Here is a 27923-nt window from a genome sequence, read left to right on the forward strand (position 1 = left end):
CCTCTGAAATCGAAGAAACGTCTCGCCGGTTTCTTTGATTTGTATCTCAGTAAAGAACAATGAAATTTTGAAACCATCAATGTTTCTCCTCCATGGAGGACTTTCTGTTATTTGTATTCCTAATCCCCAATCAATCCATTTGCTCTTCTTGGAGACTATGTACAAGATACTTTTGACAGAGGCCGCCTCGCTCTTCAAGTGAAAACAGGGCAGCCTTCCACCACAACTCCTGCAGCGGTAGGGCATGTAGCCAGTGGACACCCATCCAAATCATTCCCCCACCAGTCCAAATCAATGCTCTCAAGCCCCAAGCACAAGTACAGTAGCACCCCCATGAATGCAAGCCCAGCATCCAGTGCCCCAGAGAGCACATAGTTGTATTTCTTCCACAGGTCCGGCCGGTACCGGTACACCACGAACCCGGATAGGAACCCCGCAATGACCCACGTCGTGTAGTTCACGGCCGTTGCCGGTGGCATATACCCCGTTGCCCCGATCAGGACTGGCATGTTGATGAGCCCGATCCACTCTTGTTCCGGGAAGGCCTTGTGGGCCAGCCAGACCAGTAGGGGCGCAATCACTCCTCCTAGGAAGAACCAATTGATGGCCCCGTAGGTGCCCAGGTCGCCGAAGATTCTCCGCGGCCCAATCAGGCCCCAGATCACCGAAGCGTCGTAGAAGACTGTGTCGCTTGGGCACGTCCAGGGGCTGCTCGAGGAGGTCGTCTCGCAGATGTCGGAGATCGTCTCCATGAGCCACCACGCTGTGCCCAGGTACACGAACCCAGCTATAAGAGTCCCCACCACCTGGTGAACTAAAGGATCAACATTCAGAGTGCGTTGGAAAATTTTCCTAGAGTCCTAGCCAAAAAGATGGAGGAGGCCGATAAAATTACCTGAGCCATGAACATTGTTCTGGGAGGGATTTTCATGTAGTGACCAAGCTTGAAGTCCTGCAGGAAGGTGATGGCCTGCGTCATGCTTATGTACCCATACACCTTGAAGCACATATTCGCTACTGGGTATCCCGGGTAAATATACCCGATTATGTACTCGGTGATGATATTCAACCCCGGAGTCTGTGGCAGAGGAAGAAAAACAAAACAAAAAAGGAATCAGATAATTGACAATGTGCGAACCGCCTCTTTTTATTTGCGCCGCTGCACAAGAAGGGATTTTACCTGATTCGTGATGGCAGTGATGATGCCGATGGGAAGAGTGAAGACAATGGCGATCGCACAAGCCAGCAAGACACCCCACCACGGGAGTTGAAGCTGAGAGTTGTAGTACTCGCAGGCAAAGATGGTAGCTGCAATGTTCGCCACCAGGATGCACCAGAACCACCAGTCCGGGACTTGCCTGTACCGCCTCATCATTCTTGTGTGTATATCAGCTGTCTTTTCTTGGAAACTTGCCTTACTCTGCTCCCAAATCTCCCTGCATATTTGATATTGATTTGAACTTTTGAAGTGAAAAATTTCTGCACGGCGTGAACAAACTGATCTCCATGGGCTAAGTAAAATTTCACTTCCGTATTACCTTCCGTGGAAGAGAAGAACGTGAACGATGGTGGCGGTGAGTGAAGCAAAGCCAACCCCATAGGTCATGGCGAAGAATGTGCTGAGGTAGAGAGGTCCTTCCTCCTCGTACGCGGTGAGATTGAGGTGGAAATTGGAGTCGATGATGCTGGAGATGTTGTACTCCTGGCCAGTAGAAGTGAACAGTTCGTCCGAGAATATTGGGAACGTCTTGGCCTTGTACACATTGAGCCAGTAGCAGATCGGAGTCAGCACGTACATCACGAAGACAAAGCCGGCAGCCACGTTGGCGGTGGCGAACCACGGGCTGGCGAGCGGGCTCCCGAGGTAGGCGGAGATGGTGGACCAGTCCAGCCCAACGGCTGCGATCCCAAGCCCATAGAGGCCCGAGCCGAGCTGCTGGGCCAGGACGGACTTGGGGAAGATCCAGCAGATCCAGGATAGGGAGGTGAGCATCTCGAAGATGTAGCCTGGGAAGACGTAGTATGCGAAGCTGCAGATGAAGGCGATCAGGAAGAACTGGGTCCGTGTCACGCCGCCCTTCGGCCGCTCCTCTCTCTCATGAAGCGCCCTGCGATTTAAAAGTAAATACATGAAGCATTGGAGACAAGATACCAAAATTTGAACCAAAGTCTCTCAATGCACAAACCTGAAGAACATTAGCATGCTTACGTGTATCACAAACTGATAACTGACCAGAAGATTTTCATTTTATACCGCTAGAACCAAAGATCATAACTTTGCCTCTAGACGACGAGCGAATTTCAATAGGCAAAATTACTTCGTTCAAGTCCATGAAAGATCACCACTGCCCATTTCTTATTCTTCTGTTACAGTTCTGCAGAGAATCTTCCATTAGGAAGAGATTAGACTCATTCATGTCGCTCGGTGAATCAGAACTTCAGAAATGATGGTTACACAAAAAGGGTCTATTAGCAAAAGAAAACAGCATCGGAAACTCTCATGCATGATTAATCAAAACTGTCGTGGGATCCACTCTTTTGAGAATTTATGGCTTACAATATGCTGATATTTTCACATTCACCCAAAAACTGCTTTGCTAACAAACCCAAATTGAGAAATTGATTATGTAACAATCTTGGGTGACTGTAAGACACAGTCCATTCTGAATCACAAAAAAAAAAAAAAACAATAATTAATTAAAATTATTGTGGGTTTCACAATATGCCATTATTTTCAGAGTCAGTCAAAATTGTTATGTTAGCAAAGTTGTTATCACGGAGTTTCTTGCTTTGGCATCTTCTTACCGAGACCTTTTTTTTTTTTGCCCTTTTCTGTACTTTTCCTGGGGAAATGCCTGCCTAACCTTTGGGACGAATTGAGAAATGAAAGAAGCTGATATCTGAAAGCAGACAGTCTACCCCGACTAATCAAACCAACCATTAAAAGTAGGTCATTCACGTAAGGAGCTGGATCGCCATAAGTGATCAAGAAACCAAGCCTCTTTCCTCTCTTTTTCCCATTTTTTTTTTGTTTCGGCTATCAGATGCGATATCTCGAGCAACTTTGGCGCACTAAACTGCGTCTACCTTCTCGGTTCGATCAAAAGTAGGTCATTCCCGTAAAGAGCGAGGGCTTTTTCACAAGGAGTTAATTCCTAGTCTCACGTAGGAGTCAAACCCGAGATCTCACGCTCGTTGAGGAGCAAAATCTCAATCGTTTTACCGCTCGACACGACCCCAACAATTTTGTTGGGTTATTGTACAACAAAAAATGTACATGGAAATTAGAGTGACACTAGGAGTTCCATTTGTAGCTCAACATTGGGCTCCTAGACAAAGTGGGGTTAAGGCCTCCTCGTGAGATGGTCTCATTTTCATCTTTGGAATTTTCTTATTCTTTCTCGTGGGAAAAGTTTGATAAATGTGATTTTTGTATGTCCCACGCTTTGTGGGTAGACATGGCCGGTTCCGGTTTCACGAAAAGTTGGAACCGGAACCGGCCCTTGAAAATACCCGTTCCGGTTCCGAACCGGAACCGGTGGTTCTGTGCCGGTTCCGATTCCGGACCGATTCCTTTCGGTAACCCGATTCCTTTTTTTTAATTTTAATTTTAAAATAATAAATAATAAAATAAACATAATAAATTATAAATTATAAAATATAATCAAATTGTATATTGTAATAAAAATATGGGGAAAAAAGAGAGAGAGAGGAGAAATGAGCTTGAACTTAATGAATTATCATTAAGTACCTACATATCTTCTTGGGGATAGAAGAATTAAAGCATGTGTAGTTCTTTTACCTTTGATAACCCCAACTTACCTCATCGTCAATCGTCACTACCCATTGTTGTTCCCGTGGCGGTGGTATCTCCACAATCCTCGCTAAAAAATTCGTGTTCTCGATCCAACTCTTGGTGTCGAAATTTCGCCATTGTCCAATCGTCGACACAAGCTTGAGCTTCCACGGACTCCGAGCTTAATCTTGAATGGCGAGAGTCCAAAACTAATCCTCCGGCGATAAATGCTTGTTCAACCGCAACCGTTGAAAAAAAGGTTGCTAATATCCGGCAAGCGATGAGGGCGAGAACGGGTCAATCGATTTGGTGACTCTTCCACCACTTTAGGATTTTGAAATCAGTACTATATTTCGCATCATCAAACTCAAATTGAGTAGTTAAAAATTTTTCTAATTCGTAAATACTACCTGTTACCCCTTTTTATTTTTTATGCCTACTCTTGAGCATATTATATCCTCTACTAAGTGAACTACCACCTTCGCTACGTGAGGCAGTAAATTGTAAAGATCCGTAATCACTTAAACCATATCTACTACAAAACTCTCCATATAATACTACTATAGATTCTTTAACATTTCATTGTATTTTTGAAATATCTATTGAATCTTCCAAATGTAAACAATCATGATAATACACATTCAAATAATCTAATAAACCGTCTAATTTAATACGTGGATCAAAAACAATACCAACTAAATAGACAAGAGGAATTTGGAAATAATAATGCAACCATTTTTTCTCGCATTACTAAAATAGTTCGAGCTAATTCAGTATCATTTTCATATTCACTAAAAACACTACATATATTAACACACTCTATTAAAAATAAATGCATAGTAGGATAATAAATACAAGATAAAGTCTTAGTAGCATCATTAAAAATTTTCAAAAAATCTAAATTTTTTTTTGCAAACGTCTCAATGTTGCGGAAGTAAAGTAATTTCGGGAATATTTTTTGAAATAAACATACATAATAAATATTTGTAATCAAAAGTTTGCCGAAGCAACTCGTAGGTAGAATTCTAACGAGTCGGAATATCTTTTGCAAATCTTTTTGCATTTCTCCCATGTTGTTTACAAAATTTTCCTCATGCTTTCATAAAATGGGCACGACTCCATAAAAATTTAATTGCACCCTTTATTGGGGCGAGAGAAGTGTCAAGAGTTCATAAACCATCTTGTGCACATAAATTTAAAACATGGCAAGCACATCTAATGTGAAAAAATTATCCGCCAAAAGAGGATTTGCAAATATTTTCTAATTCGGGAATAGAAGTGGTATTTGCGGCGGCATTATCAAAACCAATTGAAAATACTTTATTTATCAAATTATATTCTTCTAAAACTTGCCTAATTATTCTATAAATATTATGAGCCAAATGTCTTTCATCAAAACTCGAAATGCAATAAGTCTTTTTTGAATGGTCCAATTATCACCTATCCAATGACACGTGACACTCATATAAGAATGAATTTGCTAAGGATCACTCCAAATATCGCTACCTATATGCACACGTCTATTGAATTCCGAAAAAAATTTTGCTAAAGATTTTTTTCCTTTTTTATAAAGATGAAAAACTTCGTGTTTAAGAGTACTTTTTGGAATAGTTGGTGCTTGTGGAACCAACGCAGTATTTATCAAATATTTCAAATTAAAATTTTCACCAGTAGTAAACGAAGCATAATCAAGGGCAACTTATTCAGCTAATATTTGTTTATAAAGTGCATCGGTGTAATGGAATAAAAGATGAGGATTAGAATTGGCGTACCCGGAAATTTGTTGTTGCGTATTGTCGATCCCCACTTGCGTTGGATTTTTTTCGTCAGATGCCGACGGAATATTCCGTAGCCATCTCCTTTCGTAAATTTATATGTTTGCGACCAATATTTACAATTTATATTATACTTACCTTCGCCTTCATCATGTACCTTGTCGAAGTGTAGCCACAAGTCGGATGTACTATCTCGGCCCTTCCGTTCCGGCTCATTTGTCGTTGACGTTTTTTCGACACCAATAGGATGATGAAGACTTTCTTGTGTTGGGATGTGCTCGACGTTCGGAATCGGGACAATGTTGATATTATCATCCTCGTCTTCCCAACATGCATACTCACGAGGATCATATTCGGGAATGGGATACTCAAAATCTCCCATAGTCATCTTGCCCTTTCCAACATTTTTGCTTCCACTTGCCATTTTTAAGAGAATTGATCGGAAATCCGATTGAGAGAATTGAGGCGGGATTAAGATAATTTGAGCGAATTGAGAGGATTTAAGAGAATTTGAGAGAATTATTGAGAGGATTTGTGGGAAAAATGAAATGGGGAGGATAGGTATTTATAGGCAAGAATTAAAAACAATTCAATTTTTATTTTTTTTAACCAACGGCCAAATGGCCTAAAGAGCCGTTGTGTGTGTGTGTGTGTGTGTGTGTGTGGGGGGGGGGGGGGCGGTGGGGCCCAAGTTTGGCCCATATCCTTTTTTTTTTAATAACGGGTCGAAATAGGTTCCCACAATTATGGAACCGTGGGCCGATCAAGGTGGTTAGGGCCCACGATTCCATATTGGCCATGTCTAGTTGTGGGTAGACATGGCCATATGGAACCGTGGGCCCGGAACCGGCCCGGAGCTGGCCGGTTGATCGGGTCGGTTCCTGTTCCGACCCGTTATTAAAAAAAAAAAAAAGATATGAGGCGGTGGGGCAAAGAACCATTGGGCTCTTTGCCCCACCCCCCCATACATACACACAACGGTTCTTTGGGCCGTTGGTTAAAAAAATTGAATTGTTTTTAATTCTTGCTTATAAATACCTATCATCCCTTTCATTTTCTCACAAATTTTCTCAACAATTTTATCAAATTCTCTTAAATCCTCTCAATTCGCTCAAATTCTCTCAATTCTCTCAAAGGGTTGGGCCGGTTCCCACAATTATGGAACCGTGGATCAACACGATTCCATATTGGCCATGTCTAGTTGTGGGTAGACATGGCCATATGGCCGTGGGCCGCCTCGGGGTCGGTTCTCCGCCCGTTATTAAAAAAAAAAAGATATGGGCCGGTGGAGCAAAGAACCATTGGGCTCTTTGCCCCCCCCCCCCATACATACACACAACGGTTCTTTGGGCCGTTGGTTAAAAAAAAATTGAATTGTTTTTAATTCTTGCTTATAAATACCTATCCTCCCCCTTTCATTTTTTTCACAAATTTTCTCAACAATTTTATCAAATTCTCTTAAATCCTCTCAATTCGCTCAAATTCTCTCAATTCTCTCAACGAGATCCCGGTTCCCACAATTATGGCGTGGGCCCGATCAACGGCATTTCCGATCACGATTCTCATATTGGCCATGTCTAGTTGTGGGTAGACATGGCCATATGGAAATGGTGGCCGAACCGCATGACTAGGGAGATTTGATCGGGTATCCCATTCCCGTTTTAAAAAAAAAAAGATTCATGAGTAGGTTGGAGCAAAGAACCATTGGGCTCTTTGCCCCACCCCCATACACACAACGGTTCTTTGGGCCGTTGGTTAAAAAAAAAATTGAATTGTTTTTAATTCTTGCTTATAAATACCTATCCTCCCTTTATTTTTCTCACAAATTTTCTCAACAATTTTCTCAAATTCTCTTAAATCCTCTCAATTCGCTCAAATTCTCTCAATTCTCTCAACAAGCGGTTCCGGGCCGGTTCCCACAATTATGGAACCGTGGGCCCGATCAACAGGTTGGTTCCGGGCCCACGATTCCATATTGGCCATGTCTAGTTGTGGGTAGACATGGCCATATGGAACCGTGGGCCCGGAATCGGCCCGGAGCCGGCCCGTTGATCGGGCCGGTTCCTGTTCCAACCCGTTATATAAAAAAAAAAAAAGATATGAGCCGGTGGGGCAAAGAACCATTAGGCTCTTTGCCCCACCGCCCCTCCCCATACATACACATAACGCCTCTTTGGGCCGTTGGTTAAAAAAAAAATTGAATTATTTTTAATTCTTACTTATAAATACCTATCCTCCCTCTTTCATTTTTCTCACAAATCCTCTCAACAATTTTCTCAAATTCTCTTAAATCCTCTCAATTCGCTCAAATTCTCTCAATTCTCTCAATCTCGCCTCAATTCTCTCAATCGGATTTCCGATCAATTCTCTAAAAAATGGCAAGTGGAAGCAAAAATGCTGGAAAGGGCAAGATGACTATGGAAGATTCCGAATATCCAATTCCTAAATATGATCCTCATGAGTATGCATATTGGGAAGACAACGACAATAATATCAACATTGTCCCGATTTCGAACGTCGAGCACATCCCAACACAAGAAAGTCTTCATCCTCCTACCGGTGTCGAAGAAACGTTAATGGCAAATGAGCCGAAACGGAAGGGCCAAGATAGTACATCCGACTTGTTGCTACACTTCGACAAAGTACGTGATGAAGGCGAAGGTAAGTATAATATAAATTGTAAATATTGTTCGCAAACATATAAATTTACGAAAGGAGATGGCTATGGAACATTCCGTCGGCATCCGATAAAAAAAATCCAACGCAAGTGGAGATCGACAATACGCAACAACAAATTTCCGGATACGCCAATTCTAATCATTATCTTTTATTCCGTTACATCGGTGCACTTTATAAATAAACATTAGCTGAATATGTTGCCCTTGATCATGCTCCGTTTACTACTGGTGAAAATTTTAATTTGAAATATTTGATAAATACTGCGTTGGTTCCGCAAGCACTAACTATTCCAAAAAATACTCTTAAACGCGAAGTTTTTCATCTTTATAAAAAGGAAAAAAATCTTTAGCAAAATTTTTTGCGGAATTCAATGGACGTGTGCATATAGGTATCGATATTTGGAGTGATTCTTGGCAAATTCATTCTTATATGGGTGTCACGTGTCATTAAATAGGTAATGATTGAACCATTCAAAAAAGACTTATTGCATTTCGAATTTTTGATGAAAGACATTCGGCTCATAATATTTATAGAATAATTATGCAAGTTTTAGAAGAATATAATTTGATAAATAAAATATTTTCAATTGGTTTTGATAATGCCGCCGCAAATACCGCTTCTATTCCCGAATTAGAAAATATTTGCAAACCCTCTTTTGGTGGACAATTTTTTCACATTAGATGTGTTTGCCATGTTTTAAATTTATGTGTACAAGATGGTTTACGAACTCTTGACACTTCTCTCGCCCCAATAAAGGGTGCAATTAAATTTTTATGGAGTCGTGCCCATTTTATGAAAGTATGGGGAAAATTTTGTAAACAACATGGGAGAAGGGCAAAAAGATTTCCAAAAGATATTCCGACTCGTTGGAATTCTACCTACGAGTTGCTTCGGCAAACTTTTGATTACAAATATTTATTATGTATGTTTATTTCACAAAATATTCCCGAAATTACTTTACTTCCGCAACATTGGGACGTTGCAAAAAAAATTTAGATTTTTTGAAAATTTTTAATGATGCTACTAAGACTTTATCTTGTATTTATTATCCTACTACACATTTATTTTTAATATAGTGTGTTAATATTGGTAGTGTTTTTAGTGAATATGAAAATGATATTGAATTAGCTCGAACTATTTTAGTAATGCGAGAAAAATGGTTGCATTATTATTTCCAAATTCCTCTTGTTTATTTAATTGATATTATTTTTTATCCACGTATTAAATTAGACGGTTTACTAGATTATTTGAATGTGTATTATCATGATTGTTTACATTTGGAAGATTCAATAGATATTTCAAAAATACAATGAGATGTTAAAGAATCTATAGTAGTATTATATGGAGAGTTTTGTAGTAGATATGGTTTAAGTGATTATGGATCTTTACAATTTATTGCCTCACATAGCGAAGGTGGTAGTTCACTTAGTAGAGGATATAATATGCTCAAGAGTAGGCATAAAAAATAAAAAGGGGCAACATGTAGTATTTCTGAATTAGAAAAATATTTAACTACTCAATTTGAGTTTCGTGATGCAGAACATAGTACGGATTTCGAAATCCTAAAGTGGTGGAAGAGTCACCAAATTGATTAACCGGTTCTCGCCCTCATCGCACGCCGTATATTAGCAACCCCTTTTTCAACGGTTGCAGTTGAATAAGCATTTAACATTGGATGATTAGTTTTGGACTCTCGCCGTTCAAGATTAAGCCCGGAGTCCGTAGAAGCTCAAGCTTATGTCGACGATTAGACGAGGGCGAAATTTCGACACCAAGAGTTGGATCGAGAACACGAATTTTTTAGCGAGGATTGTGGAGATGCCACCGCCACGGGTACCACAACGGGTAGCGACGATTGACGATGAGATAAATTGGGGATATCAAAGGTAAAAGAACTACACGGGCTTTGATTCTTCTATCCCCAAGAAGATATGTAGACGTTTAATGATAATTCATTAAATTCAAGCTCATTCCTCCTCTCTCTCTTTTTTCTCCACATTTTATTACAATGTAAAATTTGATTATATTTTATAATTTATAATTTATTATGTTTATTTTATTATTTATTATTTTAAAAATTAAAATTAAAAAAGGAACCGGGTTACCGGAAAGAATCGGCCCCGAACCACCGGTTCCGAATCGGAACCAGAACCGCCTCGGGAACCGACCCGGAACCAGTATTTTCAAGGGCCGGTTCCGGTTCCAACTTTTCGTGGAACCGAAACCGCCAGTTCCTGAATCCGAACCGACGGTTCCACGGAACCGGCCATGTCTAGTTGTGGGTACTCACACCCTAACTGAAGACAACCTCGGAAAAGACACAAGCCGGAATTGTCCTCATACAATACAGTCATACGTACCAAAACACCATCATTCAAATGAAACGACCCATCACTCTCAAAGATTCCACACCAACCATTCCTATATCTTCTATAGATCCCCAGACAGATTAGAGAGCAATACAAATGGCAAGACATTTAAATCATGTCTCATCACATATTATTTGGAATATGTCGATAAAATGCTCCAAAACATTTTTAAGCTTATTGCATTTGTATCAATTCAATTCATTCGATCAATTTATGCCGAAAAACGTTGACATGGAGGCTGGCCATTTTGTGTTGTATATAATGGAAATTTTTTAAAATTGAAACATTGTCGTTCACCCTTTTCCTTCGCTGTAACAAATGACGTATATATACGTGTGTGATATATATGGTAAAGTAACTAAAAAATAAAATTGTACCTGAATAGGGAGACCTGAACAAGGTTGGCTGGCCACCACATGGCCGCAGGCTCCACCAAGTATTTTCTGAAGATGCCCGCCCATCCGAACCCTAACACCTACCATTCAAACCCCCCATCTTCACACCATCAGTCTACCATTGTCCCCTCCCAAACATTACATATTCAATGAATGAAAAAAGCAATTTCCACTATCCTTGGAACCATATAACGAAAGAGAATCAACATTTTCAAGTTGTTAGACTGTCAATTAGCATTCATCAAGGTGAATCATTTTCCCCTAAATAAAGTTTCTCTGTCAAGTTGTAAAGCCGCTAAATTTCATTCACGATTGTTGTTCCCTTTATTTCGCAAAAAATCGAATTTTTTTTTTCAATTCATGTATATTTGTAAGCAGTATAAGCAACAATTTTAAAGAAAAAAAAGAAGTATTTTGCGAGTCATTTATCTTCTGCGAAATAAACGGAGCCTAAACATGTACCAAACTTGCGTACAAAGCTATTGAAAATCACTTGACTCTTACGCAATCACATGGTCAACCCTCACGCCATATCGCCTTAACCTAACCATGTTCACATGAAAATTTCTAAGAACAAAAATAATTTTGCGAGAATGCTTTTTTTTTTTTTTATAGGTCGTAAAATAAAAGATTGGTGAAAGAAAAAGGAAAAATAAAAGGGAATTCAAACCTGGGTGGTGATGACCACAATCAAGGACACAAAGAAGGTGATGTGCTTCTTGTAGAACACCTTCACCACCGTGACCACGTGGATGGCGTACACCGTGCCGGCGCCGGAGTTGGCGAAGATGGTGATGAGCACGTGCTCCTTCACGTTGAACGGGCCCGGGTTCAGCGTGAACTCCCACCGGGTCCCCTTGAGGAACACCCGGTCCGTGATCCTCGCCGCCATGAGCCGGCCGAGTGGCACCACGGCGATCTGCGCCGAGATGGCCGTGATCGTGAGTGGCTCCGTCCGGTACCAGAAGAACTGGTTGAGGAACGAGAGCAGCGCGCACGACAACGTCCCAAGGACCCACATCCGGAAGGTGAGCACGGGGAGGGACGGGTCGTCGGTGGTCGGCACTGTCAGCGCCACCTGCGGGACCGGCGAGTTCTCCTCCGGCTCTTCGACGACCCGGTCCAGAGTCGGTGAGGACGGCGTGGCGGGGTCGATGGAGTCCCCATTCTTGGATACTGCAAAAGCAAGATTCCCGACTTCAAAGATTTGCAAGAAACAATGGGAAGAAGATGAATCACAAAGGAAGGAGCTTGAGAGAGAGAGATAAAGAAATGGGGATGAAGGAGGACTCACGGAGAGGAGCTCTGATTTCTTCACCTGGTGATTCTTCCATTATTCTCTCTCTCTCTCTCTCTCTCTCTAAAGGTCAACTGTACATTCCTCTGTTTTTTTTTTTTTAATCTCTGTTCTGGGCTGAATCAGTGTGATATGAGATGCCAAAAAATGAGATTCTGCAGGTTAACTATGTAAAGCGGTATTAGAATTTCTGGGTCTAAACAGAAAATGGAAAGGAAGATGGAAGAGGGTGGGTAGATAGAGAGAGAGAGAGAGAAAGAGACAGTTGAGTTGTAGTTTTGATTGTTCTACTGTCCGTGAGTGGAAGATTCAGCAGAGGAGGAGGAGAGGCTAACGGAGAAAGATGAGTTGTTGCAGAATCTGAACCACGTGGGCTTCGCTAACAGTTGACTCTTTTTCGGTTAGACTTCAGACAGCTTTTAACCCCAGCAAAAGAATTCATAACGAGCAAAAAGAAGAAAGGACGATGAAGTAGCCTATGAAAAAAATTGAAGATGACGTTGAAGAATCTTGATAGGTGCTTCATTTATTCCCTTTTTCGCGTAATTTCATAGATTGAGTCTTGCTGTATCTCGTATAGACATCGCGGTGAAAAAATATATATTGACAATAAGAACAATTTGATGGGTATCACTATTTTTTATTTTTTTTTATTTTTTTGTAGGGTCATTGGGTTTGTGGATTTCTTAGACTGCATTTGGTTGTTTAGATGTAAGCTAGGATATGATATATATTATTATATCCTATGTTTAGTAGCTATTCAAGATATGATAAAAGGGGATATAGCCAAGATAAAAATATTCTAAGGAGGGGGTTGCATGGACTAATATAGGATTTTTCAAGAGAGTAGACATGAGGAGAACTAAATTTTCTTACAACCACCGCCTCTCATCGCATTGGGCGGTCTCTTTGCTACGCCGGGCCGCTTCTTTGGCAGGGGGCCGCCTCCCCGACTACGGCCACCATCACCTGTGGCCTCCTCTTCGGTAGCGCCAGGTTGGGGTCTCTAGTCATAAAATTGGATATCTTCACACCCTTATTTTTTAATCGATTGTTTTGCATGTCACGAGTTCATGCCCCTCGTTCTTTAACTGTTTGAACATTTTCAACATCCGAAAAGGGTATTGGCATGTTATGAAAACCTCGCGGTTTATCATCGATTTTTAAGGTAACTCTCTTGGATGGCTTTCATGAGTGTATCTTCAACTTGTGGAAAGGTATTGAACAATTAGATTATTTAGTACTTGTTTACTCACTTAACAAGACAATGAGTAAGGCCAGTCGGTCATTTTCAAAGAATTCAACTCCAAATCAAGACCCCCGACTCTACGGGGTCCGCTTTGTCGATGATGTGCCCAAATTTAGATGGCACAAACCTTTGCTCAATAATAATTCATTCATCAGAACACATCACATCACTAAATTATTTCTAAACCATCATGATATTTCGGCAAAATAGAGTCAATCTTAGCCTAGTTTTGCCTTTGCTTATCTAACTTTAAATTAGCAGTTCACTAAAAGTAGATAATTACTTTTATGTGAGTATAATAGGAGATTCTTTGAACTTCTTATCATATCCTATCTAGTCCTATCAATCTTTTGAAATGCGGTTTAGTATCGAGCGGTGATCGAATCGTTCGGTAATCTTCCCAAGATTGCTTCTTGTTAATGAAAGAGATCACACGCCTCAAAGTAGCACACATCAAAAAATGCGGTCTTCCAAAAATATCGATATGACTAACAAACCCCTAATCCATCTGGGCCTCTCATCTTTGGAATCAAGTGAGATGCTCAACTTTTTATCATTTCACATGAAACCGATGGTTTTATGGTAAAATCTGCCAGTGAGAGGGTAATCTCAAAAAACACCAAGTCTAATCACGTCTCTTAAAAGTGTAACCAAACTTTCGATCATCAATTGCTCCTGCTTCTTGAGGTCCAATCAACTCGATCTCTTGTGCATTTTGAAAGCTTGTTACTAATAGTTTCATGTTGCGCTTTTTGAATTGGGAGTTCGGAAACTTTCCAAAAAAGAGGTAAGTAACCATTTTAATTAGAGGTCTGATTTCGGCCAAGATAAGCATTTTGATGATGCAAATGCAGCAGTTGTGAATTTGTCAAAATATACCAAAGAAAAAATTGTCAAAAAAAAAAAAAAAGGACGGTTGACGGTCAGTTAGATAGATGGAACCTTCAACTAACTTTGTTGTTCTCTTTACTGCCCTGTCCTGTCCTTCAAATAGCAGAGTTGACCATTTTTCTGAAACCGAGGACCACCAAGGTTTATCTGAAATGGTCGTCTAGAACCTTAATTGTTGTCACAAAATTCATAAGAGAATTTATTATTTTCAGGTTTCGTCGATTCACTAAATTTTATTCCTAACTTGTGTTTATGAATAAAGGGTCAATATCATAAAAAATTTCAAATTGGTACACATACGATAAATTTATCCCAAATTATTTTTTTTATCATAAAAAATTCTAAACCGATATATCTAGTTACAAATTTACCTCAAACTCATTGTGACAAATTTTACCTCAATTATTTTTTCGTTAAATTTTACTATCAAATTATTGAGTTGAATGACACGTACCAGTTAATGAGTATACCGGTTTGGGATTTTTATCTTTTTTTCCGGATGTATCAATTTGGAATTTCATAATATTAACTTGATTTAACGAAAACTAACAAAGGGCAAATTTATTATATGTATACCAGTTTGGGATTTTTGGTAGTCAAAAAATTTATTTAGGTAAATTTATCACTCCCCTTTCCCTATATCTATACAAATAGAATAGATCATTTATGCAAAATGGGAAAAGGGTTTCGGCCTCAATGGCAAAATGAAATTGAGCATCTAGCAACGTATCTTCACATACCCTATTCTATAATGTGGGAATACGGGGATGTGAGTCCCTCTTAGCTTTTCTACAGATATGACACCAATACTGACTATCTATTTCAATTGTTGTGCTTTCAACAATTGCATAGCCTTCCTGACGTGCTTGAGTTATAATATTTGAATCTCTCAACCATAAATCAATTGAATTATATAACTACCTTTCCACACTTCCCTTACGCTAGGTATGATAGATGGGGCTTATTCCACCTATTAACAAGAAAGGGAAGATTTTTTCATGGATTCTATTGTTCAACAAATGATTCGCATAAAAGAGAGATACATTAAAGATTTTTTTGTTGCTAAATGTTATAATGTATACCGGTTTGAGATTTTTGGTAGTAAGAAATATAGTTTGGGATAATTTTTCTGTACCAATTTGGGATTTATTGTGATAAAAAAATAGTTTGAGTAAATTTGTCAGAAGTGTACCAATTTGGAAATTTTTTATGTTTAAAAAATAGATTGAGGTAAATTTATCACGGATGTATCAGTTTTAAGTTTTTTGTGATATTAATTCGAAAAAAAAAATTGGAAAGGAACGAAGATACACATTGACAACCTTCGGAAAATTAACGAGGAACATTAAGCCCCGACTGATTCCGTCGTCATATTCCAAAAAAGTGAAGATATATCGAGCGGGAAGTGGCTAGCATTGGCACTCAATACGAGGGTAAAAATTAATGTGGACCTCACAAATTCGTAAGGACAAGAAATTTTATAACTTTTTCAAATTCCAAATTATTATTATTTTTTTTTTTTTGAAGAATTTCAGGAAAAGAAAAGAAAAAAAAAACTTTGAAATATAAAATTATTGCCTTGAAATGATGGTACTTCCAAGAATTTGAGACAGAGCGAGTATTCTCTGACTCTTTGAGCGTGGTTTGAAGCTACTCTTGAATCAGAGAAGGCTTGGTAGGAGGTTAAAGCAATTATGCTGGAGGCCTATTTTCTGTTGGGCCTCTATAAAGATATTCACATACTCCACTACAGCCGAATGGACAACCGAGTCAGCTGATGTCATCGCCAAAGCCTGTCTGTGTAGATTCACTTTCTTCATATTGATTGTTAAAACACCCCCAACTCCTTTGGGATCTTGTTTGTTTGGATGCCCCTACTTTGGACCGTTCTCCTTCGAACTCTTAATGTTATAAATAAAGTATCTTTTCGACAAAGAGAGAAAAAAAACTGTTAATTGGGAAAATATAAGTACCGAAAACCTTTTACTCTATTGGCTAAGGTGAGACGACGACTAATGTGATTGTAGTTTTGGAAGGTCGAAAGAGAAACAAAGGATGGCGAGTGCATCATGCGATCATCACCAAGTTCAGAAATATTTTGGCAAAAAAACATTAAAAATGTTAAAATTTATATACGTCTCTCACTTTAATGCCAAAATTTTTCTTTTGGGTTCATTTAAGTGTCAACTTTTTTTAAGAAAGACTACTTAAGTGCCAATTCCGATCTGCTCGACCGGAAATTCGACATGACATCTTTTTATTAATAACTCAAGCCTAAGTGGCTTGTCGGAGGATCTACTCCGCAATAAAAAAAAATTAAAAATTAAGCTAAAAACTAAAAAAAAAAATTAACAAGAAAGAAAAGGAAAGGAGTTGCAGCGGGGAGAGGGCTTCTTTTATTTTAATTTTTTTAGCTTATTTATTAATTTAACCTAATTTAATTTTAAAAATCAACTTATTTTTAAGTTCAGAACATGTTGACTGAATTTTTTAAAAAATCATTTTACCACATAATATCCAAAATTTAATAATAAATGCCACATAATTAATTTGACTGAAATTCCTCTAATTTGATATTTAAGTGAGCAAACGAAAAATTTTGGAACTAAAATAAATACCGTACACAAATTTTGACACTTTCCATGATTTTTTACTTAAATATTTTATAACTTATAAATCCGTTGCACTTGTGCGTAGCGCATACTAAAAATATACAACTAAAGCATTTGAGAACGATTATCCTTCTCACCATTTTAATTGACTTTTGCATTCAAGAAATGGATCCCATATATGGATAATTCTATGCTCGCTATATAATAACAGAAGCTAACCAGCAATCCCCAATGCAAAATTAGGAGCAAAACCAAACATTATTTCAGTCGGCGACAGCTGATCGATCGAACCAGAAATTTACCGAGAAACAGGAGCACACAATGTTGCCCAAAAAAGAAGATACGAGGAGCACATGAAAAAGGCAAAAAGGAACATCTATGTGAGATCTATCAACTTGGTAAAGGAAAGCATGCGAATATAACATCATCTACTGCAATTTCCTTACGGGAGTGCGACTAATCACAAAGCATGATATCAGGTTCTCCTCACGAGTTTAGCTCCACGAAAAGGCTGGCTTGAGGATACAATCCTGCTTCCTTCAATGACAACGAGAACTTGTCCGAACCATAGGACACTCGAGGGAAGTTGGAGATTAAAGTGTAATTCCCCATGTCCAAGCAACCCAAAGAATCGACATAATCGTACAGCGACTGTATCGTAGCATCACTCTGAAATCTCCGCTCTTTGCGTTCTCCGGCAGGAAATCGCACCAACACCTAGTCAATCAACACCCAATCACAGACATTCAGCAAGGAGAAGAAATTTCCACTCCCCAAAAATGTCAAAGTACTAAGAGGACACAAAGCCATTAAGATTGTATAATCCTAAGAATAACAACAAAGGAGGAAGACTTCACAGGAAGCAAAAGAAACTTACTTGAGTTACATTTGGTCCTTTTTCAGGTTCAGCCCCAAGAGACAAGGCCTTCTCCTCCCGAAGTTTAGCTAGCGCGGCTGCTGTCTCAGCGGCTTCACGCTCTGCTCTTTCACGAGCCTCTTCTTCCTCTTTGCGCTTCCTTTCAGCTTCAGCAGCTTCTCTCTCTAAACGCTCTTGCTCCTCTCTCCTCTGCTGTTCCCTAGCCTGATAAGGAAAATAAAGGGCAAAAAGGAGATTGTCAGGGCAACCGGGAGTGCCAGCAGGCACCACAAGGACAACCATTGATCAAATAAATCCTTCTAGCAAGATAATAAGAATCAGTCTCCTACTAACCATAACAAAAAACCCGAAAGAAACTGAAACTAATTCACCCACTAAGCTACCTGATCTGCTTCAAGAGCTGCTCTGTAAGCGGCATCTTGCTCCTCCCTCAACCGCATGTTAGTCCTTCTTTCTTCTGCTTCGAGTCTGGCTGAAATAAGAACGGGGCCACTTTCTTCCAGCACTCTCTGCAGTATCATAAGCATTTCTTCAGGTGATTTTGGGCCCTCGACCTGCAAGAGTAAATACATAAGCTTGATTTATGAGTAAAAGAACCACAAATCTGAATTAACAGAGAGGGACTTTGACATGAGGAAGCCTTAATCCTCCCATCTTAAAAATATTTGATTGAAAACTCTACATTCTTTTTCCCTAAAAATGAGAGCAGAGAGACTATTGATACAAGATGACAAGCACAGACATAAGCCATTAATTGTGTACACATATATGAAGGTGGGGAACATTCAAAACTCAATCAGGGATGAAATTTCCCTGGCTATCTGCAAGCAATACCAAGAGTTGTTCTTCTGAGGAATTTAGAGTGTAACTAATAGATGATGAGGGAGGAAGAGGCAACCCCTCAGAAGGCAATAGTCTACAGTCTACAACACTACTTCTATAACAAATAGAAAGTCCACAGCATACTTACAGAATAGAAAAAAACAAAATCATGGCAGACAAATTGACAAATTTCTGTGTTTCAAATGCAAAACTAGTTCCTCATGACATGACTACTCATATGCTTTTGAGGAAACAACAAGGAAACTAATGCCAAAACAATAAAGTGAACATGTCCAAGCAATATATGCTTTTAGGTAGTTGGTACTAAAACTTCAAACCAAAGAGAGTCTCAACTGAAAACGCAAAAATTGGAAATTTCAATGCTTTTTGTACCGCTTCAGAATAATTTCATAAGCTCTTTGAATCGAGACTGTATTGGCTGGGCAATTATCTTGAGTTAAAAGTATCCCACATAACTTGTCTATAGATTTTGTCTGGGCTTTACAGATATTTCCTCTCCCTAATAGTTTAATAGTTATTTACCTTCTTACATGATAACATAGCCAGGTCTCAATTGTTCATGGGCCAATTAATGTCGTGTCACGTATGGTTCTTATCTATCTTATTCTCATGCTCTGTTCTTATGTTTCAAACATTTTGCGGAAAAGGGGTCAATTCAGAAACTTAAGAACCTATATGACAATAATAAGTTCAACACATGCCCAGTCATTTAGAGTTCTGGGGCCAAAAACTTGTCAGGCTACGTTTCCATGTTAACAAGTCATCACATAAATAACATTGACTCCAAAATCACCATCAAAGGTCTCCAATAGTTTCTATGCCCCATTTACATGATGTGTGAAACCAAATAGTAGAATTAACCAGTTAAATCAGCAATTGGAAAAAGACCGTCCCCAAGTGCAGAATACCAGAACAAGCACACATCCAGAACACCATCATTGTAACATAATGGCACCAACCAACAACATATTGAGATTGCTGCGTCCCACCATGAAAAAGCTGACTCTAAAATCATACAAAAAGCCTTGACATTACAGTGAAAACATATAGAAAAAGAAGAATATCAGAACAAGCCAAGACCTATTTACACAAGAGTACTATATCAGAACAAGCCGAGACCTATTTATGAAACCTTCGCATTGGCCAGGATAATGTCCTAGGATACTGAAGAATAGCAAAAGAGAAAGTTTCAAAGCATATGCCTTCGCAGACATTGTTTAACAATCCTTAAGCTATTACATGACTGCCGTCAGCTATTCAAGCTCCTGCCCCCTAAACATTGAACCACCAAAGCATGGAACTTAAAAGAGAAGCAGCGATTGCAAGAATAAAGCTCAATAAGCACATGAATCAAAGACTAGAAAGAAGTCGGAAGAGAAAATAAACAAGGAAAGCATCGTAATTTAGATTGAGAAAGAACAAGCAAGATATCATTATCACTCGTAGGAGCAGACATAATTACCAATCTCAACAATATATGGACAACATAAAGAACTAAGAGCACTGGCCTGTATCTTGGTAAAGGTTACAGAGATGACGAAGTTCCTAAAAGCACTTCTAGTGGTTTTCTGCCACTTACAATGGACTATGACCAGAAATCAAGTATAAACCTCACTAACGCAAGACGATATTTTGATATGAGGGTGGTTTGAATTCCAACAGACAACACCTGATCTAACATTAACAATTCCAGTCATAACAAACAAGGATGCGAGTGAAATCAACTACCTACCTTCGATGTGAATGGATCAAGACAGATTCTTTTTTCCCTCAAAACAAAACCTTAATCACCTAACCGACCCATGAAGTACCAAACTGGCAAAGTAGCCCAACCTTTACGTTCTATGTTTCCCCAGGGTGTCTTTTCCATTGTTCTACCACCTAGCAGTCTATAGGGGATAGAATCATGTCTATACTCTTAAAACCTTGCAAAATCACTCAACAAAATAATATGCTCGAAATGCTTCTTCCGAGGGACGGTTTCTGCCTTCTCAAGAACGAAAAGCTGGTTTTCAGAGCAAGCTATAAGCCCCTCCACCATTTTCTGGTCGAAGGAAAAAGGCTTCACCAATCAACCAATGTTACCAACATGATAAAGAACTATCCATCCCACATGCCACTTAACCTATGTTCCTTTTTACCTTGCTCAAAACCTCCTATCCCCTCTTTTGTCAAATTTTGGAGGACAAGTCTGTTCTCCTTCAACAAGCCAAGCAATAAGCAAGTACTTTGAGAATTAAAACAGTACACAGATTATTCACTGCGACTGCTTCTACACCTTACTAAGGCAACTAAAACAACCTCTCATGATCAAACATATTTCACACTTGGATCACGATTACTATAAACAGCTTAACCCTTTTCTGTTCAAGACACTCTAAAAGAAGAAATCGCCCTGCACTTCTATATCAACAATTAAGAGCAAGATAGAAGTACCTGTTGAAGCAAAGCAATCCTCTGATTAGTCGCAGCCATAACCACAGCGCAAAAGGGGAACCGTGACGCTTTCAAACTATTACTCATCTTAAACCCTTCACTGGCCCTTATGCTCCCACCCCACGCAACGAAATTCTCATTCACGAAAGCCGCCAATGCCTCACTACACAAGGTCCGCTCACAGAAAAGCGGTGTGTCCGGATGATCCGGTGAGTGCAAGTACACGAACAACAACTTGAAATCGTTCCGCGACCGCTGCAGGGCATCCATAAAACCCTCGGACACGAAATTCGGCCTCAGCGCTGCCGTCCCATACTCCCTCTCGAAAGAAGCCACGAATTCCATAGCCTCAGCTGCCGCGGCGGACACTGAGACCAACCGCGACGAGGCCTCACCGCCACTTCGTCCCGAGCCGGAACCCAACCCTACCATCCCGAGGGAATAAGACAGGACGCCACCCGCTATCCACATCCCGAGCCCAATCGCGCCGGAAACTAACCCTAAACCGCCAGAAATCACCGAAACCGGCAAGGTGATCAGCCTCCACGTCAGGCTAGGCCCCCCGGCGGTGGACGGTGGCTCGACCGCCAGCTGCTGAGAACCGGAGCTCGCGTCCGCAGGGGCGGAAGCCGAGGTGGTGGTAGCGGTGGCGGCGGCGGATGCGGAGGGGGGGTCGTCGGGGGTATTAGAGCCGGTGAAGGTGGAGATCGCGAGCTCGAGGTCCCAGCCATGGGCTTGGAGGATCTCCGTACATAAATCGGCATCATCGAGGCCGGTGATCGCTTGGAAATACGCCACTTTATCGGATATATCGCCCATAATTCCTCCCTCTATCGACGAAATGAGCGATTTGCAGGAGAAATGTCCGGTGGTTTCTCAAAATTGCAGAGAGATCGTAGACCGCTAGAGATGCGAAATACAAACAACGAGACGAGACTGCGCGCGAACTCCTCCTGCTCCTCCGTCTTCTGCGACTCGGGCTTTGGGTCGGAACCAACGACTGGAGTGTTCCTTTTGGGAGAAGGTGGTGTGGTATTGATTGCGCGAGGTGCTGAAAAACCGAAACTGCCCTCAAGGTCGGCGTGAAATAACGAAAATGCCACCCCACTGGTTTTACGGAAGTTTTAAGGAAAAAATCCAAAAAAAGGCCCGAAATCCTCCTATTTTCTCAAATAAGGACTCTAAGTGAACATTGTTTCAAAAAAGGGCCCAAAGACCTCATGTTTTCTCAAATAAGGACCTCAAGTGAATATTGTTTCAAATAAGGGCTTGAAATGACCATAAAACTTTAAAAAAAACTTAATTTAAGGATATTTTAGTCTTTTTACTTATTTAATTTTCTTTATTATACTTTTTGTTATCTGTTTAAAAAAAAAAAGTTGGACAATCTTGCTAGCCTTCGCCGCCCCCGCCCCACCGCCGGAGGGCGGTGGGGCGGTGGCCACAGGCGGGAGGGGTAGCCCTCCCGCCGATGATTGTTTTTTTTTTTTTAAATTAGGGAAAAGAAAAAAAAATGAATAAAAAAATTAAAATATGAAATGACGAAATCGCCCTTCAAGCTAGAGCCTTTTTTGAAATATTATGACCATTTCAGGCCCTTAATTGAAACGTATTATATCACTTTGGATCCTTTTTTGAAAAAGTATTCACTTTTAGCCCTTATTTGAGAAAACATAAGGATTTCAGGCCTTTTTTTTTATTTTTCCCAAGTTTTAAATGAGAAACGACAAGTTTGTCGGTAAAGCATCCCATGTCTGGGAATTGGCAGATGCGAAACGGACGTGGCCAAGGCCCAATCCAGATTATATCGTCTCCCACATACATTCCGATCGACATTGAATTTCATCAACGTCCAACTTCGGATTGAGTATCAATCTCATGGAAAGGAGATTGTTTACCTGAATTCGCTCGTCTTGCCTTTCGAGCCGGTTCGTGTTGAACAGATCTAGCGGGTTAACCCCACCCGGGTCTAGTCACGGCATGGTAACATATACATGTCATGTTAGACCATTCGAAGGAATGAATCGAAAAAGAGAGTTTGAACGTTGAGAAATGGCAAATACATAACTCTAATGACATAATTGCGAGAATGTTACTTCAATAAGAAAGTCAAATTATAATTGGACAACGCAATCATCCAGATGTAAGCTCCTTTTTTCAGTAAGCGTACTCAAGAGTTATCTCCATGGCTATACAAAAGAATCCGTAACTCCTCAAGACTTTCAATCTAGCTCAACTATGGACATATATTCTTTCCAGACTCGAGTCCTAGATACAGATAAGATCTCCCACCTGTAATTTATGCTCCAGACTACATTCTTCACTCTTGATCCCAGAGACTTTCGCCTTGGTTTCGTCCTGTGCATCCCAACCAACAGAAAGTAAGAAACCATAAGGACGCAAGATTTCTTTCCTGAGATCCCGACATGGACAGGATATGCACCTATATAACCAACAGGTCGCACTGGAATGGCAGCTTCAAATACAACACTGCAACGTGAGAAAATGCCAACGCAAATGGTCAAAACTCTTAAGCAAATAACACAGCCTTACTCAACCTCCTCGACCAAAGTCTTCCCCCGGATTATGTCTTCGTCACTACTTTTTCCTACCCTTTTGCCGTCTTCATGAACGAGAACTGCCTTTTTCTCGGCAGCTACAATTGTTGCCAAGGCAGGCCAAGCCTCCCCGGGCTGTTCATGGACCCAACACATGGCGAAATAAACTTTCCTTTCTGCGAGCTTAAGCTTATTCTTGACTTCTGTCCTCCTTGATCTCTTCGGCTTCTCTAGCTTCATTTCCCTCTCTCCAGCCTGAACAAGCCTCTGAAGGTCGCTAAGAAGGCAGATCAAAGAAGGGGTCCCGAGAGAAAGGACACTCACAACATCGTCAATAAGAGCCATCCCAAATTTTAAGCCACCCACATGCCGATAAGCTGGAGAACAAGTCTGCTCTAGGCAATAAGATAAAGCTTCAAGCATGGTTTCTGGCTGCCCACTTTGACCCAGGACAGAAGACACACTCAGAATGACCATCAACGAACCCAATGCATCTGCCTTGCAATCTCCATTGTAGAGGCGAACCGTGAAGCAGTAACTATATATGATGTCAACAAGGTGGACAGCTAGAAGTGGAGAGGGCGGTGTTGAGCTAAGCTTGCTAAGTGGCAGTAATGGAGTTTCAGGGCCAGGAGGAATATCACTCAAACAGGAACCATCAGTATCAGCTTCTGATAACCCTGATTCTTCTTTCCTAGCAAGCGGTTGAACAAGCTGAGTCCCGTCTTGGCTAAGACGTATTTTTCCAGCGGAAGGCTTTAACCACCATGGTTCCCATGGATCAATCATCCTGCTCAGTTCTCCAGATGCCACAGCTCTGTGAAACCGTTTCTTTTCTTCAGCAGATAGATCATCCAAACTAATCTGTCCACCTGAGCATTGCCATAGCATCACAGCTTGCATCATCTCCCACAAAGTGCAAATGCAAGAGTATGCATAACATTATGAGTAACAGTACCACATTTCATGATCAAATTTTTTAATTTCGCAATATGATTCATAGCTTAAGGGGAGAAAAACCTGACTAACACAAAAGCATCATATCCAAAACATTGTTTCCATTGAGGCAAAATAGTACCTGATGAAATCTTTTCTATAATCTCCTCGGAGAGACCTGAATCTTCACCTACCATCAAACAAAAAATCAGTTAAAATCTTTTGTGTGCAAAAAGTAAAAGGCCAGAATAAATCTCTCATTCAGGACCCTAGACTGTCATCTTTTTCCTATCATCATATAACACTGATACCAGAATCTAAATTTCCTTCCATAATTTACAGAATTAGAAAAGAAAGTTTATTGCCATTGGTCTTTTACTCTACTTTATGGCTCCGAATCTTCACCTCTATGCCACCCCAACTCGGCTTCATATTTCTTGTTTGCCAAGAGTAACCAAGCACAATCACCAGTTTCAGTATATAAAGGATTGGCTATAGCTATGGATGAAACTTGGTAGAAATTAAATCTCTCAAAATTTGCATGTTTGGCACTTGAGAAAAAGCATACCCCACATGAAACAGTATACAAGCAGCTTGATGCTAACAATAAGCCATGGGTCTCAGGTCTCTACCATTTGATTATTTGATATCTTTCTCTAAGTGATAATGCTTTCACTATACAAAAGACATTACATGATAACCATGAGAGACTTGTAAAAGGATGACAAAACTGAGAGAAGGTTTTAGCACTGAGCACCCACTTCCTTATGCTCGAGTTGGCAGGTCAGACACATTTTGTCATGAGGTTCACCAAAGACTTTACAGCAATCAGTTACTTTTCTATGTTCCACAGAAATGCAACCGGCAACCATCTCTTGTAGTCTTAAATCTTAATATGCAATTCATGTTGCCATAAGAGTAGGGGTGATCGGTTCCCGGTCCGGTCCGGTTCCCCTCAAGAACCGAGAACCGGACCGGTGGTCTCGGTTTTCAATTTTCCGGAACCGGGAACCGGACCACCGGTCCGGTTCGGTTCCCGGGCGGTTCCGTTGGACCGGACACATGCAAAAAAAAAATATGCGTCATTCCTAACATGGAGCACATGAAATTGGTTACTTTCAAAAAAATAAAATAGAGTGTAACTAAAAAGACTTCTACATAGAAAAATAAAAAATAGAGAGTGCCAATAACTTCTCAATTTGGTAAAATTTCTTGGACACCTTAACAAGTAAAGAGAGGGTAACTAAAAAAAAAAAAAAAATTCGATTGGTCCAGTCCTAGGACCCTAGAACCGGGAACCGGACCGCTCCCTCTAGAACCGGGAACCGGACCACCGGTCCCGATCCGGATGATCCGATTTGCTCACCCCTACATAAGAGCGCATCAATCATATTTCGTATAAGAGGCAACTTAAAGTACTTGTGACTTCTTGTTGCAGCCATCAAAAGATAAAAACATGTTCCAGATTAAAGGAAAAGTAGTAGCCCAGGAAAAAGGTCTCAGATAAACCTAATAGACCACTTTTAAAAGATATACATCCAGAAAGCACAGCACTTCTCTCAGTACTCAGTAGCCTATACATAAAATCAACACTGCCGAGGAATTCGATTGTTTAGAACATGTAGATCACTAATCATTACCGAGCAGTCTCAATTAGACAATAGTATCTTGGTACATACCTTCCTCATCCATACTCTCCTCCTCCTCTTCTGAATGGAGTCTTTTAAGTATGTCTAACATCTTTCTCTTGGTCACATCGTTCGATTGGACATGGCGCAGCTCCTCAACTACATTCTCCCGCATGAAAGATTCCGTGCATCTAACACTGTGAGACTGCAACAACGAATAAGATCAAAAACCAATCATATGAGATGGTAAGGCACCCAAGAGTGTTCTATTAGTTGATTAATTAGGATATTTCCAGTAAGAAACGGCTGGAAAGAAAAATTCATTCCAGAAAGTGCACGAGTTCGATTGCTACATGGTTTAAAGTATCCATTATAGGCATTACTACGTACCTTGTAGCATTGCAGGGAACAATAGCGGGAATTACATCGAGGGCAAGTATACTGCGAGAATTGTTTCTGGCACCTATCCATGAAATGGTCAAAGCACAACGTTAAGAAGCTGCCTAGTTCAAAGTCAACAGACCCACAAAATAAAAACAGAAAGACCATGAAACCTCCAGAAGTGCAATGAGCCCACTGGAAGAAAAGGGGAAAAAAGTAGAGGGAAAGCTAGAGTATTCCAATCAAAAAGTTCTCTAACGAGTGCAGCGAAGCACGCCGCCATCGATCCTAGCAACGAGTATCATGCGGCTGAACCGATGACGACTCCCATCAACAAAAGAACCAAGTGAAGGCAGTAGGAGGTGAATAGCGAAGGAAGGGACGTACACGTGGCAGATTGTGCGGGAAGGAGGATCGAGAGGGGAAGGAGCGGGCGAATCGTCGGACGACCGAATCGCGTCGGCCATCGGAAGCTGATTGGTGACGGCGTTGGGGCCGTTGCTCTCTGCGATTGATTAATCACTTCACCATCTTCTTCGTCGTGAAAAGGGAGAACGCGGGTGTTTTCGAAGGCACTGGAAGAGTCCTCCAGTACTCCTGCCCAGTGAAGCTCTCGTGGGGCGGGCAAAGACGGAGACGGAACCGCCGTTTTGTGCGTGCGTGGGCCGTGGGCCGGGTCGGGTTCTTGTTCGATATGGTTTCACGAAGCAACGTCTGCGGGCATAAACGCACCTTCTGGCGAGCTGACTGCGTGCGTTCTTTGGTTGGTGTGGAAAGCCCCGTTACTCCTTTGCCTTCCGAGCTCGCAAGCCTGTCCCCGAGCCGATCGACAACGGCGCCCTTGCAATGACCAGTCGTTCAGCAATTCGGCCCCAGTCAGCAAGAAATTTTAGCAAAGGATCTGTAGGTCTTCATTCTAAGTGATAACCTATCAATTGTCCCCACTTATCTGGCCAAATCCAAAGTCCATGGGCCCTCCATTTGATAATAGAAGATTGCATGGGCTTTTTGGCCCAAGTTATAAAAAGGGTATCGGTGATCCATCGCCCAAGAGAGGGTAATTTTTGCGCAGATTGGATTGCAAAAGCCCATAGACTAGGATCCCTCCCTGCTAATTGGCTCTCTAAGCTCCCTCAACCTCTTTTGAGATTGGTTATGTTTAGATGCTAATTGTTGTTCTTCTTTTCCTACTAGTTAAATG

At 40.7% G+C, this 27923-nt stretch overlaps 3 protein-coding genes across 8 annotated transcripts; all 3 read right to left on the minus strand.

The window, feature by feature from the left end:
* Positions 1-9: 9 nt before the first annotated feature.
* Positions 10-23654, minus strand: LOC115733019 (oligopeptide transporter 7-like). Of its 3 annotated transcripts, none has more exons than XM_048284875.1 (7): positions 23532-23654; positions 11685-12092; positions 10997-11094; positions 1539-2108; positions 1181-1436; positions 896-1078; positions 10-806 (listed from the first exon to the last, which is right to left on the minus strand). In XM_048284875.1, exons 1-7 carry the CDS (start codon positions 23610-23612, stop codon positions 195-197), a joined length of 2208 nt encoding a protein of 735 aa, XP_048140832.1. In that variant the 5' UTR covers positions 23613-23654; the 3' UTR covers positions 10-194. The 3 variants fall into 3 exon arrangements, with proteins under 3 accessions (XP_048140832.1, XP_048140831.1, XP_048140830.1); XM_048284874.1 differs by lacking the exon at positions 23532-23654 and adding an exon at positions 12309-12638 and having other exon boundaries at positions 11685-12190; XM_048284873.1 differs by lacking the exon at positions 23532-23654 and adding an exon at positions 12309-12638 and having other exon boundaries at positions 11685-12211.
* Positions 17279-22232, minus strand: LOC115740836 (plant UBX domain-containing protein 10). 2 transcript variants are annotated; one of them, XM_048284877.1, is made up of 5 exons: positions 21220-22232; positions 18324-18494; positions 17941-18144; positions 17645-17780; positions 17279-17448 (listed from the first exon to the last, which is right to left on the minus strand). In XM_048284877.1, the coding sequence occupies exons 1-5, from the start codon at positions 22036-22038 to the stop codon at positions 17327-17329; spliced, it is 1452 nt and encodes a 483-aa protein (XP_048140834.1). In that variant the 5' UTR covers positions 22039-22232; the 3' UTR covers positions 17279-17326. The 2 variants fall into 2 exon arrangements, with proteins under 2 accessions (XP_048140834.1, XP_030530309.1); XM_030674449.2 differs by having other exon boundaries at positions 17279-17780.
* Positions 23655-23767: 113 nt separating the features above from the next.
* LOC115740837 (zinc finger HIT domain-containing protein 2) lies at positions 23768-27389 on the minus strand. Of its 3 annotated transcripts, none has more exons than XM_030674452.2 (5): positions 27110-27389; positions 26732-26804; positions 26393-26546; positions 24856-24897; positions 23768-24649 (listed from the first exon to the last, which is right to left on the minus strand). In XM_030674452.2, the coding sequence occupies exons 1-5, from the start codon at positions 27187-27189 to the stop codon at positions 23769-23771; spliced, it is 1230 nt and encodes a 409-aa protein (XP_030530312.1). In that variant the 5' UTR covers positions 27190-27389; the 3' UTR covers position 23768. The 3 variants fall into 3 exon arrangements, with proteins under 3 accessions (XP_030530312.1, XP_030530313.1, XP_030530311.1); XM_030674453.2 differs by having other exon boundaries at positions 24856-24903; positions 26732-26797; positions 27110-27387; XM_030674451.2 differs by having other exon boundaries at positions 24856-24903; positions 27110-27387.
* Positions 27390-27923: the final 534 nt, after the last annotated feature.

This window comes from Rhodamnia argentea, chromosome 9 (assembly GCF_020921035.1).
Source record: "Rhodamnia argentea isolate NSW1041297 chromosome 9, ASM2092103v1, whole genome shotgun sequence".
Lineage (NCBI taxonomy): Eukaryota > Viridiplantae > Streptophyta > Magnoliopsida > Myrtales > Myrtaceae > Rhodamnia > Rhodamnia argentea.